This window comes from Fulmarus glacialis, unplaced genomic scaffold (assembly GCF_000690835.1).
Source record: "Fulmarus glacialis isolate BGI_N327 unplaced genomic scaffold, ASM69083v1 scaffold12626, whole genome shotgun sequence".
NCBI classification, from domain to species: Eukaryota; Metazoa; Chordata; class Aves; order Procellariiformes; family Procellariidae; genus Fulmarus; species Fulmarus glacialis.
Window position 1 is genome coordinate 1 of NW_009220100.1, and position 16866 is coordinate 16866.

At 48.8% G+C, this 16866-nt stretch overlaps 2 protein-coding genes across 2 annotated transcripts; one reads left to right on the plus strand and one right to left on the minus strand.

Annotated features, from left to right (window-relative positions):
- Nucleotides 1-4: 4 nt before the first annotated feature.
- EMC6 (ER membrane protein complex subunit 6) lies at nucleotides 5-473 on the plus strand (the record flags this gene model as incomplete). The annotated part of the gene is made up of 1 exon (XM_009580635.1): nucleotides 5-473. A coding segment is annotated over one exon (204 nt), but the record flags the coding sequence as incomplete, so codon positions are not given.
- A 3092-nt stretch (nucleotides 474-3565) lies between these two features.
- Nucleotides 3566-15625, minus strand: P2RX5 (purinergic receptor P2X, ligand-gated ion channel, 5). Its single transcript, XM_009580634.1, has 12 exons — nucleotides 15447-15625; nucleotides 12927-13077; nucleotides 9627-9698; nucleotides 8517-8592; nucleotides 8062-8158; nucleotides 7605-7685; nucleotides 6666-6804; nucleotides 5701-5837; nucleotides 5338-5431; nucleotides 4755-4820; nucleotides 4345-4427; nucleotides 3566-3641 (listed from the first exon to the last, which is right to left on the minus strand). The coding sequence occupies exons 1-12, from the start codon at nucleotides 15581-15583 to the stop codon at nucleotides 3566-3568; spliced, it is 1209 nt and encodes a 402-aa protein (XP_009578929.1). The 5' UTR covers nucleotides 15584-15625.
- Between the last annotated feature and the right edge of the window lie 1241 nt (nucleotides 15626-16866).

The window sequence follows — 16866 nt, forward strand, 5'->3', positions numbered from 1 at the left end:
GATCCTCGGCCTGACCGGCCTGCACGGCTTCATCTTCTACTTCCTGGCTTCCGTCCTCCTCTCCGTGCTCTTGGTGTTAAAAGCCGGACGGCGATGGAATAAGTACTTTAAATCCCGAAGGCCGCTTTTCACGGGGGGGCTTATAGGAGGGCTCTTCACGTATGTCCTGTTCTGGACTTTCCTGTACGGCATGGTTCATGTCTACTAAAACAACTAGGAGCCACATTAGCTGCAGTGGTTTTTAATGAAGCAGGAGGACTGTTGCCAAAAGTCATCTACACAACTAGGCCAGCTTACCTCTTAAACAGTTGTTCATCGCTTGTATTGTTAATACTGTCAGTAAATTATGTCCAAGTACAAATGAATTGGTAGGACTGTTCTAATTAAACTGAATGTGAAACAGATGCCTCCCATGAATATTTGTTTGGTGGTTAAGGAATAACTTCTGCCCCTAATTGCAGGCACAGCCGTGGGTTTTGGTTAAGGTAGTCCCTTGCATCCTTTGCTTTTGGATAAGATGTAACAATTACAGTCCCTTCTAGGTTTGCTGCTTGTCCCTACACACAAATACTGATGAGAGCAGCGTATTACACAGCACTCTTAAAAAGTAATCCACAGACACAAGGAAATACTGCACTGTAGCATGTAATTAAGCATATGTAAAGGTTTGGTACAGAAATCTAATTGAGTTGCTAGTGTAAACATTATTTCCACAATTGCTGTATGTACATAGTATCAATAAATGACATTGTCCCAGATGCTCTTCACTGGCATGTACAAAAGTCAATACAAGTCAAACACTTTGCTCCTTTTTAGTATCCAATGAAACGCAGACAACCAAGTAAGTGCAGCATCTCATTACCTGCTCAGCCTGTACTGAACACACCTGTAAGCCTGCTGGCATTTTCCACAATTGAACAGTGCATTGTTGTGGTTCCATACGTCTCTGGCAGAACAGAAAGGAAAATTTGATCACCCACCATACAGGTAATATCTTTGCTATAGTCCTGCTTGTGCAAACTTAGTGTTTAATTGACTTGCTTAACATAAGTGTGTATCACAAAGAAAAGGTGTGGTAAAAACACACTGTACAAAAGAGTCTTGGAGAGCATTGCCCTAAAGTGACAAATTTTATTGCTGTACATTAAATACAAGGAGGAAAAAAAAAAATCAAACTCAAATAAACAAGCTCCTGAAAAGGAATCTGGTTATGTTTCATCAACAGCAATGGTTGTGGGAATTGTGTTAAACAGATGGTATAAAGAAGGGAAATATTCTAGGGACTTCTGGGGGTGTGAAGCCCCTGCAGACTTCAATTCAGGAAATCGCTTTGGTCATCCAAGAAGGATGTTGTTTTGTCAAGTTGAAACATTGGTTTCAGTGCAGCACAGTCAGCTTAACGTGTTAGGATGAGCTACTTGGTCTCCATGAGTTGTGCCTTGGCCTGGTGTCACATGTGGAGTTCACCACGTGTTTCACCATCTAGGAATTATTCAAATAGAATTAAGCTCCGACAGTCAAAAGCTTGTGCTGTTTTATTGGCATGGTAATACTGATAGGCCTGACTAGTGCAGTTATACACACGGTGACTCGTGTTTGCCTAGAGGAGAGACTTCTGGCATGAAGAGAGGAGGCTTTGGATATGATTATAGCATCAGAGGTACACAGCTTATCCTAAAATATTACAAGTCCACTGTTAATTCTATTTTCTAGCTAAATGTTTGACTCCATAATTACTTGCATCTGAACAGCAGCAGAGGGAGTGGACTAGAGTGGGTGGGGTTTGCTATCAATGACTGGATTTGGAGTTTGCCGCTGCTAACAAAGGTGAATTTTAATTTAGAGTAACCACCTTAAAGAAGTTAAACCAAAGGTGAGCGCAGCTCGCTGTTTCCATTTGTGCAGAACGCTTGATGACAGCAGCTCTCTGTAACGCCACTCTCGCTACAGCTGTCCTAGCAGTAAGTCAAGATGCTGCAGCGGGAGTCCTTGAAATCTTGATACTCAAAGAGTGCACAGAAACACTTAATCTTTGTCATGACAACTGATCAATGGCGACCTGGCAGCATTTACAGAACACTGACCAGTTTGCACCAAGCCATGGTGTGGAAGCTTTAAATGAGGCGGGAATGTTTATTCACCTACTATCTTCAGGAGCTGGTGAGTCGGTTCCTGTCAGCTCAAGCAAATACAAACTTTAAACAATGACATTCTATAAGCACTTTTCTCTTCTGAGATTAGTTACATCCCCACATGAGCATAAATTCACAAAATGGGCTGCAATGAGACATTGCTCTGTTGAGAAACAAAGAAGCACTAGTAGTTCTTGGAAGTTACCAGTGTTGGAATAGCAGGCATCTGCCTTCTAAATTTTCCTCCTGTTGGTATATTTGGAAGAACCTGGCAAAGTCTGTTTCACCTGATAGAGCCCCCCTTTTCAGTCTCTGCCGTACAGTTCAGGGTACTACGAAAAACAGCAGAAGCATTAAGTCCCCCATCCAGATCTCTCCCCACCATGAGCAACTGGTAAGTGATGCAGAAGGGACAATCCCGAGGAAATTAAACCAGCCACTGAACAAAGGGGGGAGAACCTAAGACTGTCTCCGTGGAGACACTCCCAGTGCCACGCTGCTTTTCAGTGCGTTAACCCCCTCTTCCCCCCAATGTCAACCACAAAAACATCTGTCCCTGCCTTGCTTCAAAACACTCCTCTGCCTGTTACCTGTTCTGTGCTCTGAAATGTCGGTTCTTGGGCCAACTACAAATGGAAACGGTGGGTAGCAGGCGAGGTAGCTGGGACCCAGCCATGGCTGAACTGATTCTCCGTTCAGAGCTGCGGCAGGACCTTCTCCTGCTATTCCCGAGACGAGCAGAGCACCTTGTGGCAGCTGTTGCGAAGGCTTTTCCTGGAGGAGCACCGTTTCTAGCCCTAATGGTTACACACACCCCGCAATAAGAGTAATTGCCCCAACTCTGGCACAGGCCCAGTCAGCACAGGCATTGTAGAATAAGCCCCTTTCCCCGGGCTCTGAGAGCTGCTGAAATGCTGCATTTCTTCGCAGTTCCCGACAAGAGCAGTCCTGCTGCTTTACATCTAATCTTGCAAGTAACACAAGTGAGAGTTGGAAGCGGTGGCCGCAAGCCAGTGGAGCAGGAGACAGGTTGAATCTCAGCCTCAGCCCTCCTCAAAGTGCCAGTGGTGTTTCACATCACGGCTCTTTCGCACATGGAAGCAAAGCACAGCCACAGGATAACGCTGGCTATTGATGTAGGTACAGCTATATCTATCAATAGATATAAAAACATTCATTTGGTGCCTTCTTTTTCCTTTTATAAAATCCTTTTATAAATCCATAGTGATGACACACTGTTGCAAGCTCGGGATACCAGAGAACATCTCAGGGAAAGAAGGGCGGTCTTTTAAAGGACTTTTTTTTCCTCTGGGAATCCTGATAATAGACAGTAGACCTGATCTGGGGTATCTCCACCTCCCAGTCCTGGTGCGATTGCACACCTGTGTGGTGTTCCTGCAACACGAGTCCAGCTGGCAGACCCATCGCTGTGCCTAGAGCCCACCGAGCTGGTCAGGGCTCTGATTCCCATTCAGTGTAGGGCTAGATAACGATTTCCTGGAACTGGACCTGAGGAAACAAGCAAAGGACGAGAGGAAATGGCCTCAAGTTGCGCCAAGGGAGGTTTAGATTGGACATTAGGAAAAATTTCTTTACTGAAAGAGTGGTCAGGCCTTGGAACAGGCTGCCCAGGGAAGTGGTGGAGTCACCAGCCCTGGAGGTATTTAAAAGACGTGTAGATGAGGCGCTTAGGGACACGGTTTAGTGGGCATGGGGGTGTTGGGTTGACGGTTGGACTCGATGATCTTGGAGGTCTTTTCCAACCTTAATGATTCTATGATTCTATGAAAGGTAACAGACAAGGCAAGCAGGCTACTTCTGTTTCAGGAAGCAATATGGGCAAGGAAGTCCCAGCCAGGCTTGTCACACCTTACCACAAAGGCCATCACCCTCCATACATTAAAGCCCCAGTTCTCAGTTTCATGAGGCTCTGGAGCTGCCCCAATTTCATCCGCAGTCATTATGGACTGACAGTGCAAGGCCATTTATAGTCCAACCATGACACAGCAGCTTTCTTTGCTCCCCAGCTAACTGCAGCAACGAATTACAGAGGGAGGGAGGAACTTGGCTAAACTCATTTGGAGGAATTTAATTTCCTGGAATTGGCCTTTGTTTGCCATTAATGTTTACTGTGTTCCCGTATCTGCTTCTATTTCTATTAGGCATAGCAATAAAGCCATTACATTTAAACACAAAAGCCAAGCCCACTTACTTTACTTCCTCATACTTTTTGCCTCGATAAAAGTTACTCTTTTTAATCAGATACAGCAGCACCAGGTCACAAAAGAAAGCTCCCTGCAAACAGAAAGAACTTGTGGTTTATCTTTAGAGTAGAAGAGGAAGTTTTCTGATCTAATTAGCAATGAGCATTAATTAAAGAAGAATAACTTGCAGGAGCTGTATTTTCCTTCACACTCCATGTAATCTTAGGGGTATTTAGACCACAAGGTACAGGAACAAATGCCGTTAAGACAGGACACAGACACACACCTGACTGAGCAGTCAGAGTAGCAAAAACTCTACTGGAGAAGATACAAACCAACCATCCCATTTTATCCTCCAAACAGCTAAATGAGGGATCTGGGTCCCAATATGTTACTTCAAGAAAATGCATTCACTTACCGCTCCCATGAGAGCAAGCCCTGAACCGATATTGATAATGGTGGGAATGATGTTAAATTTCCCTGCCTAAAAGAAAAAAGGTCATGAAGTACTTGGTGAAAGAACAACCCAAGAAACAAACTTAAGGGTGTGGTATTACACGGGGGAAGCTACTAGTGCCTGTGGGTGTGTTTTGTTAGCAATAAGCAGGCGCAATCATAGATTTGCAGTGAACAGTCTTGGAGGCTAAAGGTCTGTGTCTCAGACCCAACTGTCCATGGCTGCATTTCTGAGCTTAAGTCATCCCTGGATTAGGCGTCTTTTTTTCTGCAGTGCATATGCATGGAAAACAAGTCTCTGGGGCATATTTACTTCGGTTGGACTTTACATGAGCCTGCTTTTAGGTAGAAGAGATGCAGACTCATTCGTACTCCAGGTCGTCTCCTTTCTTATGTAGGGTTAGCTCCACATGGATGAATGGCAAGAGCTCTTTCCTACAACAAGCCAGAGAGGCTGTTCTCATCCCAGAGCTGCCTTCCCACTGAGACACGTCTCCCACCTTTTTTCTCTCCAGGCTCTGAAATATCCCGGCCTGGGACCTCACCTTGCCATTCACCATCACATCAAAGCGGATTCCGTACGCTTTAATGAGCGTCCGGTAGTCGACCCCCTCAGCATCCCGGTAATATTTGGCAAACCTGGAATACAACAATGCTGATTTTAACTCCATCATCACCCCCCTTCCCCCCACAAGAACTCATCTGAATTCACCTATCTGTTTGAACAGATCTACTCCCTCATCAAAAACAGCTTTAGCTTGCCATGAGTAGGACTCCCTCCCTCCACTGAAGCGGCGTGCTTGGCTGGGGCAGCGCCTGGCACAGTCTGATCTGGTATTACTTCGAACGCCTGCGAGTCAAACCTCAGCCCAACTGCAGTACTGCTTCATATTCTCTTCTTTACTTGCCTGAAGTTGTACCCAGAAGAGATGGACTTTTCTGCAAAATTGTTATCCAGCCGGCTAAAAGAATAGTGAGGATTACATTCAGAAGGGGCTTTATCAAGATCACAGTTCCATTCAATCTGAATTCCTATCACACCACCCTTAATGAAAGAGAGAGACAGTGTGAGTTTTTTAAGCTTAGTTCAATTAATGTGTCTTCACATTTGTCAGATCCTTGGGCAAGGTTTCCCCAGGGACAAGAACAGCTGCATTTCTGGTCACAGACACAAGCACACACACTTCTGGATGGGCTAAGTTCATGCTTATGATATCAGTCACATTACTGTACACACAACCCTAGTTTTCCCTGTGCTGATATCCTAGGAGGAGGTTTCTCATCCCAGGACACTGACTTCATTAATTTTAGTGGCTGTAACATACTTCAGTGGAGAAGATGCTTTTCTATGCAGGGATGAAGTTCACAAGAGCAGAAGCCAGCACAAAGCCTGCACTTTTCTCACCCTGTGCTTCCCGGGATGCCTCAGACTGGGCTCCATCTCCCCCCCCGTGCTTTGCACACTGGGTCGCAGCCTGTTCGGCGCTGCAGCCCCAGGACTCCATGCAGAAACATGTCCGTTTCCCGCAGGGGAAGCCTCCCGGGGCATTCTCTGAGCAGAGAAGCCCCACTGGCCTTCCAGAGTTCTGGGTTTAAACCAACGGTTTAGTGACGTTGAAATTAAACAAAGAAACCCTGCTGGCAGAGCAGCGGTTTGGGCAGCCCTGAATAACAGATAACTAACGCAACCATTTCTTCCAGAGGACCTACATCACCCTGCCTCTCATTCCCTGGGGACAGGATAAATGGGACCAGCGTGATTTTAAGAACCAGCATCTCTCCACTGCACCCTCGACAGGAGGCTCTCCTCACGGCCACCCCGCGAGCGGTACGGCCAGCTGGGAAGACACATAAGCCCGAGGGGCACTCCTACCTCCAAGGCCATTTCCTGGAAGTCGCTCCCAGCCCACCGGACAATGTCCCCCAGGAGGAAGATGGGGCAGTAGGGATGCTCCGTGCTATAGCGGCAGCTCTTCAGGTAGGACTCATTGTCAGTTGGCAGCACATTCATCCTGCACGTAGAGAAGAGGGAAATCCACCTTGTCTCCCTCTTTGCTTGCCTGCACAGCCTACGCCACCAAGACTGCAGAGACAAGAGACTTCTCCAACACCCCTCGTGCACAACAGAAATGGCACTTTGTCACCCTGCGAGCCTCTCCACTGCTGGCCCAGGGAAAGCAGTCTGCCCACACAAAAATGACCTGCAGGCCAGCCAGGGACTAGGCCAGCTGAATCTGGGCTCAGGAAAGGACTCACATGGAGCAAGTTGCCAGAGTGCTCCAGGGCCACCTGGTTTTCTCAAGGAAAAAGATAAAGATGCTAGAAATGTCTAGCTGAGCCTGGGAGAATAGCAAGAACACGCTCCTTTCTACACTTCTTTATTTTGTTCATATTGTAGCAGCAAATGCAAACAAATATTTTTAAATTTGCATTTTCCCACCCTTGTCCAGGCACCTTCATTTTTATGGAAGAGGAGGAATATCTGGGAGCAGAAGCAGCTCAGGAACCTGACTATGCACTGGCCAGTGGACAGAGCCATCTGCCTTAGAAGCTCTGGTGCATCCCATGCTATAGGAGCCATCGCAGACTTCATTTGGTGAAGGACAGCTTTATCCCAGTTGCTCTCTGAGAAGCTCCAAGCCCTCATTATCTCCTTGTTCCCACACAGCCTGAAGGCAAAGGCCTCTCCCTGTGCTTTAGAAGAGGAAATGTCCACCTTCCCACCCCATGTAGGAGAAGGACAGTGGAGCGAACCAAGGTTATTGGTTCTGTGATGGAGAGGACAGAGGGATCTCCGAGCACCCACACTTACTTGGAGAACTTAAACTTGGGGAAGCGGATTGAGTTCTTGATGTAAACAGTGAAGTTTTCTGCACTGGCGAGAAGTGGTTTCCTGGAAGAGAAGGGTTTGTTACTGTTTTACATTCGTACCCTGCCCACGTGTTTAAAGCGGAATTGCCATTTTAGAAACAGCTACGTTTCATCCCATGGTGCTAGGCCAGCCATGCCACTTTCCCCACACTGCCAGCAAGGAGTTGGTGAGGACCGTGCAGGTTGAGGGGAAGCCCTGAGGGCTGGAAACAGCCCTGGGACAGCCAGTGAGCCACACAGCGGGGAGCAGAGGGCCAGTCGTGCCAGGGGAGCATGCAGAGCTCCCTCCTGCACTGGAAAAGCCAAGCAAGCGTCCAAGCAGAGGGAAACCAGAAACTGCCCTGAGTGACACAAGCCAAGCAACTCAAGCTTGGAAACAGCTTAAGACAGCCACGTACTTGGGCTTGGATCTTTTCTCCACTGGGCACCAGGCCAGTATCTCACAAGTCCCTCTGATGCTGTCTCTGTCTTTCAAACAATGGCCAGTCTTAACCCCTGCAGCACAGACATCACCGAAAAGGTCACACAGAGCAGCCACCTCCTCTCCTTGCCTACGGGGCACATGAAAATCAGATGCTTTTCACTGCCACCCTGAGCCCTCCTCCCTGCCGTGAAAGGGCCTCTCAGCTGGAACAACCACTCTCTTGTTGCTTCTCTGAGCAGCCCCAGGGTGCTCTGGCCCAGCCACCACAGAGCTGTAAGCAAGGCAGCAATCTTAATAAAAGATAGTAAAGAAAAGAAAGTCCTTGCGGCTCTCTGTAATCAGAGATCTCTGGGGCTGTAACTAGGCTGATGCCTCTGAAGGAATCTGCCCCCACCAGACACAGTACAGGAGGAGGGACCCTTCCCTTACCATTGCCAGCGACCACTGCTTCCCCTGCCGGGCAGTCCCCGTCCTTGTAACACAGGCCATCGGGAATGCTGACACTCTGCAAAGTGGAAGAGGACAGAAGTGAGACCTGTAATAGGACACAAGACTCAGAGGGGTGAGAAAGTCTTGCTGATGTGGGGTGAATCCTCTATAGAATGGTGAACACTGAAAACGTGCAGGTCGTGTGCAAATAGCTCGACAGTACCACACCACCAGCAACACCATGCTTCAGCTACAACGTCCTGCTTTTGGGCTCTGCTCAGTCTGGAGAGAGGGACAGGCTGTGGAAAAACCCGGACGTCACCAACACTCACCAAAACCAGGCAGGAGGCCACAGTACTTCACCTTAAGAGATAACCCTACATTTGATTTAAGCTACAAGCTCTCTGAGCTCAAAATTACCCTTCTCTTGGCTGCGTGCCGAGTTAATGCAGCCACTAGAGGACAGCCGCATCCTGAACAAGCAAGCTGTGCTCTCGGCCTGGGCTACCCCTCTGCTTCCAATATGGAAAATTAATCTCTGCTACATGGAGACAACACTCCTTGGATGGCCAGCATCCTCCTCCCCCAGGCTCCAGCTCATTCTGAACCACGTCTCCACTGAGGACTTTTCAACATGACGTGGAAAGACCTCATGCCTCTGGCCCGTGAGGCATGTTCTGGAAGGTACTAAGCACCCTCCCATGTCCTGAAGGTAACAAAAGCCTGAATGTTCAGCCCTTCCCAGGATGGGGCTCCTAGAAAGTTGCCTCTACCCGTAACTAGACTGAGTCACCTCAAAGTTGTTTTCCCATGGCCTTTTCTGACCCTGAGCAATCACTGTTCTGGTCTCATCTCCAGCTGGGCAGATGTCCAACACCTTCAACTAAAGTCAGCAAGACTCTACATGATCAGTGCCTCTGGAAATTAAGACAGCTGAACCTCCCAGGTTTGCAATAACCAGTCCGATTTTCCCAACTGAGATATCACACTACAGAGAAAAAACATTCGCCTTTCATCCTTCCTGTGTTCGTTGCTCCCCAGGTGTCCTCTGTCAGTTCTTACCCCCAGTTTTGTAGGGGTCGGGGGGCCAAGGGGCTCAGTTCTTCCTACCTCAGGACACGTGGCTTGCCTCTGATTTGGGGTCACAATCAGATTCGTCATGACAAAGAAGACGCTTTCACCCTAGAATAAACAAAGTAAGGCAGCAAGAGTTAGAAAACCTGTTTTACTCTTAAAGTACCTGTTACAAGAAGGATGCAATTCTCTGCAGAACAGTAACACCTCCCTCTCTCCTGATGCTTTTCAGGCTGAGGTACAACAGTACCCTTTGTCTGGATGTTTGTTTGGACAAGGTCGGCGGGTCACTATGGCTTAAGGGGTTATGCTTCAGAGACTGTGTTAATTTGGTGAGCAGGACTGCTGAGCCTTGCCTCGCTGGCTGCTCGGCAAGCGCTTGTCCTCCTTTTCCATCAGGACACGGTGCTTGACCAGGGATCAAAGGCCCCGTCCCACTGCAGAGCTGTGGGTGTTTGTTCTCAGCCAGGGTCAGGCTGGCCGCCCCAGCTGCGCTGTTACAAGCCCGAGCTCACGGAGCAAGGCAGCAGGGCACAGCATGGGAGCAGATTTAGTGCAACACCATGGACACGCGATAAAACAAAACAGAGCATTTCTAGCATGGCTGTAGAGAGATTACAGATCCCTTTATTGAACCATTGGGATGACTGACTGAGACATGCAAGGAGAGACTTGACTGCAATTTCATCCCTAAAATCCTTATTTCTGGCAGTGTAGTGTTTCCTCTCTATTTAGGCAAAGCCACAATATGCATGGCTGACTCTCGTTCTGGAGCCTGCTTTCTTTGCACGTTTACAGCTTCTATTTGGTCCCTTCCCCACATTCAGCAAAAAGTTAAAATAGTTAACTTCTCCCTGAATGGTTTCCCCTTAACAACCAACCACCAAAGGAAACCACAGGAAGAACAGGCCTGAAGACAGTTGTACAGTCAGCAAGAGGGGAGAGAAAGCAGCTTACCACAGCACTACAGGTGGAGGCTGGTTTGCCACTCAGAAGCGAAATGAATGCCGAAATAAACCGTGTGCTTCTACCATTTCTGCTCCATACCATGTGCACGTGGGAAAGGGAGGAGGCTCAGTAACAGCACCGGGCTGCAGCTACAGAAACACAGGTTGTCTCCTGACAGCCCCGGGTCCTGGGGAGCCTGACTGTCATCACTCCGAGGGGGACACATAACCATTAGAACCAGCCCACGGTCCTGGTGTGAGCCAGGGCAGCTCCGAGTGTCTCGGACAAAAAATCCTCACCCACATCAGGAACCAGCAGTGTGTCAAGCCCTGCTACCTGTAACACTGGTTGTTGTGTGAGCGAGCACCTGGTGATAAAATACCTCATCGGGAGCAAAGTCTGGACCCCCGACCCCACAGGGCTGCTCTGAACCACAACAGGGAACAAGACATTTCTGCAAACTTGTCAGAGAACAAGCCCCAGAAAGCAACGAATGAAGGATTCACCAGGTGAATCCTTGCGCTACATTAAGCTTAACCCCAAAGTGCCACTGGTTCACCCTGTCCAAGGGCATTCTCAGCCCTCAGAGTGAATTTCAGTACACTGAGTGCCTGCCGTTTATTCCAGAGTCCCTCAGAAAACCCCTTCCAACACACAGCCCTGCCTGTTGCATGTAAAAATCAGAGATCGCAGGTTTCTGTCCATGACAGCAAGCTCGGTGCTCTCACACTCGCCTGGCTCGCTCTCCTTCCCTCGCTGTGCTTTGCGTGGGCTGTGTTTACCCCACGTCCCACCAGCGCTGTGGGACACAAGTACCTCTGCCCTTAGCAGGAGGGACATGTCGGTCAGCAGCCGTGCTGGTGGGCTCAGGAGAGCTGCCCACTGCTCTGTGGAAGAGACGGGGTTTCTCCCAGCCCTCACGACCTCCTGCTCCGCTACCCAGGTCTCTCCAGCACAAACCAGCCCACCCAGGGACCCACCAGGACAGCGCAGGGCTCTCCCTCCAAAGCGAAATGAGAGATTACGCAGTAGTTAGCAGAGCAAGTCACTTAATGCACTGGTAGCAGGCATTCAGATACTCCTAAAAACCCACGTGCGATGCATCTCACAGCTGACCTGAGGCATTCAGCAGATGAACAAGCAATCAGCGCACGGAAAAGGAAGGCTCGTGAGATGTCTACGTTTGCGTTCACAGTCCACAGAAGTTGCCGAGTTTCACTGTGAGCCCAGGTTCTAACATCACCGTGGTTGCTGGAGGCTGATGTACGCTGGGGCAGACTGCAGTAGTGCTGGATTCAATATTGCAGACTGATTGCCCAGTCATGTTTGGCTCATGATGCCATAGCGTTGCAGAGCACACAAGCCCAGAGGCAGACACAGCTATCTTTACTCGGCACACACACTACAAGGCCTCCCAATAAGCCAACACACAGTATCAAGACCATTGAGTCGCAGGAGAAATGTCTGAAAAGTTAAAATACTTGTCAATACAAGTCAGCATCACCATTTCATTTCTGGGTGTGCACACCAGCCACCTACTGCGTGTCCCAGCTTCCACACGGCTTGAACAAGAGCACTGCAAGCACCTGCCTGGCCTTCCTGCTGCACAGCACGTGTCGGTCTGAGACCGAGAGCCTCCTGTGAGGCTTTGCATTAAAATTGGTGGAGATGCAGAGCACAGATCCACAGGTCTGAGTAAACACGGGCTGCAGCAGGAGGAAGGTGAAGCCTTATTCTTACATACAGACAAGTAAATTGTTCAGTTTACCACTTTCTGCCCGCTATCAGCACAACACCCTGATTTTCCCCTCACACCTTTCCATGCACATGTGGTAGACACTAGCAGGGAAAGCACAAACAGCCACTGGCAAGCACAGCTGGGCAATTTCCAACCTGATGCCAGGCCACATCTGCTGCCATCTTTTCCCCTTAAGCATCAGCTATGCATCTCACTTTGTCCAAGTCAAGGGGAGGCAGCAAGACAGGTTTAGCCAGACACATTTCAAGCAACGCTCATAACTCAAATTGCACCACATATTCTTTCCATCTCCCGCTCCCTCTGGGCTGCGCCGAGCATGCCTGCTCTAGCCCAGGAAAGGAGGCAAACAGACACTTTGCTCAGCTGAGCAGCCCCACCGAAGTCCACAGGACTTCTGCTTGCAAAGTTCTGCTTGCCAAGTATCACAGACCTTTGCGGGAGAGACAAGGCTGCTTTGATATTTGCTGGAAAGACCTAAGAGAAGGCACAGCATTGCTTTCTTGTAGTGCACCTCCTACTTATTCATAGGAAAGACCCGGATACATCATTCAGCCTTTCCACCAGCAACCATGCTGGAAGATGTCCTTCTAGCTGAACAGCAGAGACAATAGCAGTGGGGTGATGCCAACCTGCGGAGGGATGACGTAGTCTGCAACATCCCACAGCCTCTCGCCCAGCTCCGAGGTGTTGGTGAAGGCTACCCCTTTCAGCTTGGTGATGACAGAGCTCTGGAGGGATGTGTCTGTGTCCTGATAGCCTTTCTTGACAACAAACACCCACCTGCGAAGAACACAGCAGGCAGTGGCATTAGCAAGTGGGGTCAGGGAACAAGTTAGTCAGAGAAGATTTACACCAAGGCCGAACACCGTTCAAAGGCAAATCAAAACATGCCAATGACACCAAACCCTCTGCAACTACTACTACAAATTTAGAACAAACTCTTTGACACAAGCTGTGCTTATCTACAGCACTGGAGGAAGAGTCAAGACCAAGACCCCACATGCAAGGAAAGGTGTAACAACTGGTCATGGGGTAAAAAACCAAGCCTCTCACCTCCCTGTGCTGTGCTATGCTCAGCAACCTCGATGGAAAGAGGGGAGGGCAGGGCTCTGTCTTCCTCAAGATGAAAAATAATATAAGCTTTCGCAAGTTAGAGTGAAGAGTGTGGTTGGTTTCACAAATACATGACTCACTCCCATTTTAGCAGCCTGCCATTAGGCTACCAGTCCAGCAACAGACCATGGCTGGGGAGATGCAACTCCTGCAGGTGAGCTGAACGTTACTAACAGAAACCTGTAGGGAATATTCTCGGCTGGATACAGGATCTTTTGTAACCTAGTGCGATGGTAACAACCTGACTGCACCCTGGCCTCTGTGCTGGGCTTCAGGCTTCTCACTAGCACACCTGGAAGAGCTGCTGCCTTGCTAAGCAGCCCAGGGAAAGGCTTCGCTTACTTCTCCCCACTGGAAGCAGCAAGAGCTCCATATCAGTGGGTGAAAACCTCTCCGGCTTATATGAAATGCTTCCAGCTTCCTCACAATACTGCCAAAGTCACCTGTCAAGATAACAAATCACGCAGACCCTTGAAGAAGCTAAGGGTGCCGGGGCAGGTTTTGGGGGAGGGACGCAGGCTGCATTTGCTGGCACAGCTCCCCTTTGCAGTGCACTGACCTGGAGTGCACTACTGCATGCAGAAAGCGAAAGCAGCCATCTCTGGGGCTGAGCAGCACTGACATGTGCTGCCCTTCACCTGCTACTTGTGACAAACCTGAATAATAACATTCCCCACCCCTGCGAAGTTTCCTACTTTCCTGTTTTTCCTAGAACACTGGTTTTCTCTCCCAGGAGGGCTCAAAAGCAGACCCTTACATTTCCCACAGCGAATTGGGGAGGAAATGGCAGCTATGTGCAAGAAACGATCCAGAGGGGTTTGATGATCACAACCCCCGTGCCAGCCCCTGAACAGGTATGGGAACGAATCAGTCAGCCATCAGACTAACGCTAACCACCTCTGCGATAAGCTGTAAGCCCCCAGCCACAAAGGAGTCACTGCAGGCACCATCCGTTTGCAGCCAAAGGTTTGCAGAAGGCAATAGATGCCTAGGGAAGAAAATAGCCAGTATGGCCCAGGCAGTCTCTGAACACTCATAGTCACTGGTCATGCTATATCCCTCCTGGACGGAGGATGTGTCCACGGCAACATTATCTACAGGATTCCTCCTTTAGCAGCTAACACATGCCAGACTGCTGAGACTTCATCTCTGACCTGCTAACTAAAGCAGGCTCTGGAACTGTACACCTTTCTATAAATAAACCTAGCATGTAAAAATGACTCTGCTATATTTAATCAGTGAAAACATGAGGTGTGAGAAAGGTGAAGGGACTCAGAAGCACAGGCAGTGAGGGTAAAGACTTACGAATCACATTCTGCAAAGCCTCAGAAACTCAGGAAGCAACGGCACAGGCATCACAGAGGCTGGATAATTCCAGGTCTGAGCCTGCAAGCTGCAAGGAGTATTGCTGTGTTCGGTACATGTCAGCGTGACCAGCCTCTTGCAGAACTGGGCCTTTTCTGAGAGGTGCTCTAGCTATCTCCATGCCAACTCGCCCTGCTCTGAAATAAATGCAAGGCAGCCGACATTCACGGTGCCTCAGCCTCCACAATCCTGGCTGCTGCAGCCCACTCCAGCAAAGACATCTACCACTCTGTGCTTGGTTCCTTCCCATTTAGACTTGAGCATGTCATGCAGCCGTGCAGACAAGCCAGGTTTGTCCCAAGGCTCAGCAACCATGGCCATAAATGCTATTGTTTCTAATGAGTCAGGTGTTAAGGTCTGGCACCATTCCCACCGAATACAGAAATAAAGGCGTAAATAATGCAGCACAAAGCCATAGAGCCATTTGATCTATTTTTAACCCGATGTAAATCTAGAAGGTAGAGCTGAATCTAGCAATCCCTAGCAGGTGAAAAATCAGATATAATCTATTAGACATTACAAAATCCAGCTGTATAAACAAGCATAACTATCTGCATTAAAATCATAAGGCATAGCAAGCCGTCACTGTATGCAGAGTGATATTAATCTTCATCACAACACAGCAAGCAAACGCAACCACAGCAGTATGTGAAACACAGGGTGATTCTTACCCCACCAGGTAAGCCAGGATGGAGAGCTGCACCACTCGATAGAGAATCCCCACCTTCTTGTTCTTCGCAATGACGTATTTCTCTGTTTTATAATCAAAAAGCGATAGAAATAAACCCTTCCAAGCCACCTGCCCCATGCTCCCGGCTCGCTCTGTACCGGTGGCTGGAGCAGGCAGCAGTGTTTGCAGCTCGCATTATCCACACGTGCTCTGCATGGAAACCTGACACACCAACCCCTTCAGAGCGAGAGGCTGATCTCCTCCCTCCCGTCAGCTGCTCGCCGGCAGCAGCTCTCGAAACCAGCAGCTGCACTAACACGAGATCCTTCCTTAGCTGCTTTCCAGCTAATTCATCCTCTGGGGAAGCCCCCGCCTCAGTTTTGCCCCCAAGCTTCATTCTCTCCCTGTCATGTTTCATGTTTACAATGAAACCTGTTACAGCATGAAGCCACGTTACAGCATCTATGGTGACAGAGCTATAGTCTCTCACTGTTAAGTATTAAAGCCTTTCTTCAGCCTCTACATGATGGCAAAGCACCTGGTTAAATTTTTAATTTCCTGAGCATTTGCATGAACAATGAGAACTTGGTTCCTTACCCGTTACCCAAAATCCCTGCCTGGTTACTACCTCTTCCCACCAAAAAAACCCAATGACTTAAGAAACGAATAAATAAATTCTGCATGTGGTTAAGGGATCAATCACCATCACGTCTCACTAAAATGCACAGTGAGTGCTGAGCTAGGCACATATAGATACAGAACATACTGTCTGATGAAATACCAAAGGGAGAGGAATAGTTTAACCCTCACTGAGATAAGAGTTGTTTACTACCCAGCAGTGCAAGAGATGACTCCCAGTCTAACAAACAGAGGCATTTGCATGTGTAAGGACATGAAATGATCATTACTTAAACCAAGAAGGGTGGACGCTGTCTCCTGGCTAAGGAGGGAACAGAACGAGCTCTCAGGTGGAAAATGCAGGACCTTCCAGCAGCCGGGTTAAAAGAGCTAACGTACCTCACCAAGAGGAGATCCAGCAGCAAGCTGGGATCCGAACTGGAGTGTGCCCTTTCCGGGGGCATCCCAGACCTGTGCAGTGACGGGAGATGTCTCCCAGAGGGTCTCCTGGGATGGGACTGCTCATAGGCTGAATCTGTTAGAGTCTATCAGAGACATGAGGTGGTGTATTAGGCATAAAGTGCAGGGTTACTGTGTTCATGCATGAGCACCCAATTAGCTCACACCTGAGCACCCAATTAGCTCATGGGGCTTTGTCACGGGAAGGCTCTTGAGATTACACAGTAGCAACTGTGGTACACGCGCAAACACAGGTCAAGAGAGCGGGTCACACTGTGGAGGCAGCAGGCAGCGCGGCGAGGTGGTCTGCTCCAGCACACACACCTCTGCCCTACGCAATTCTC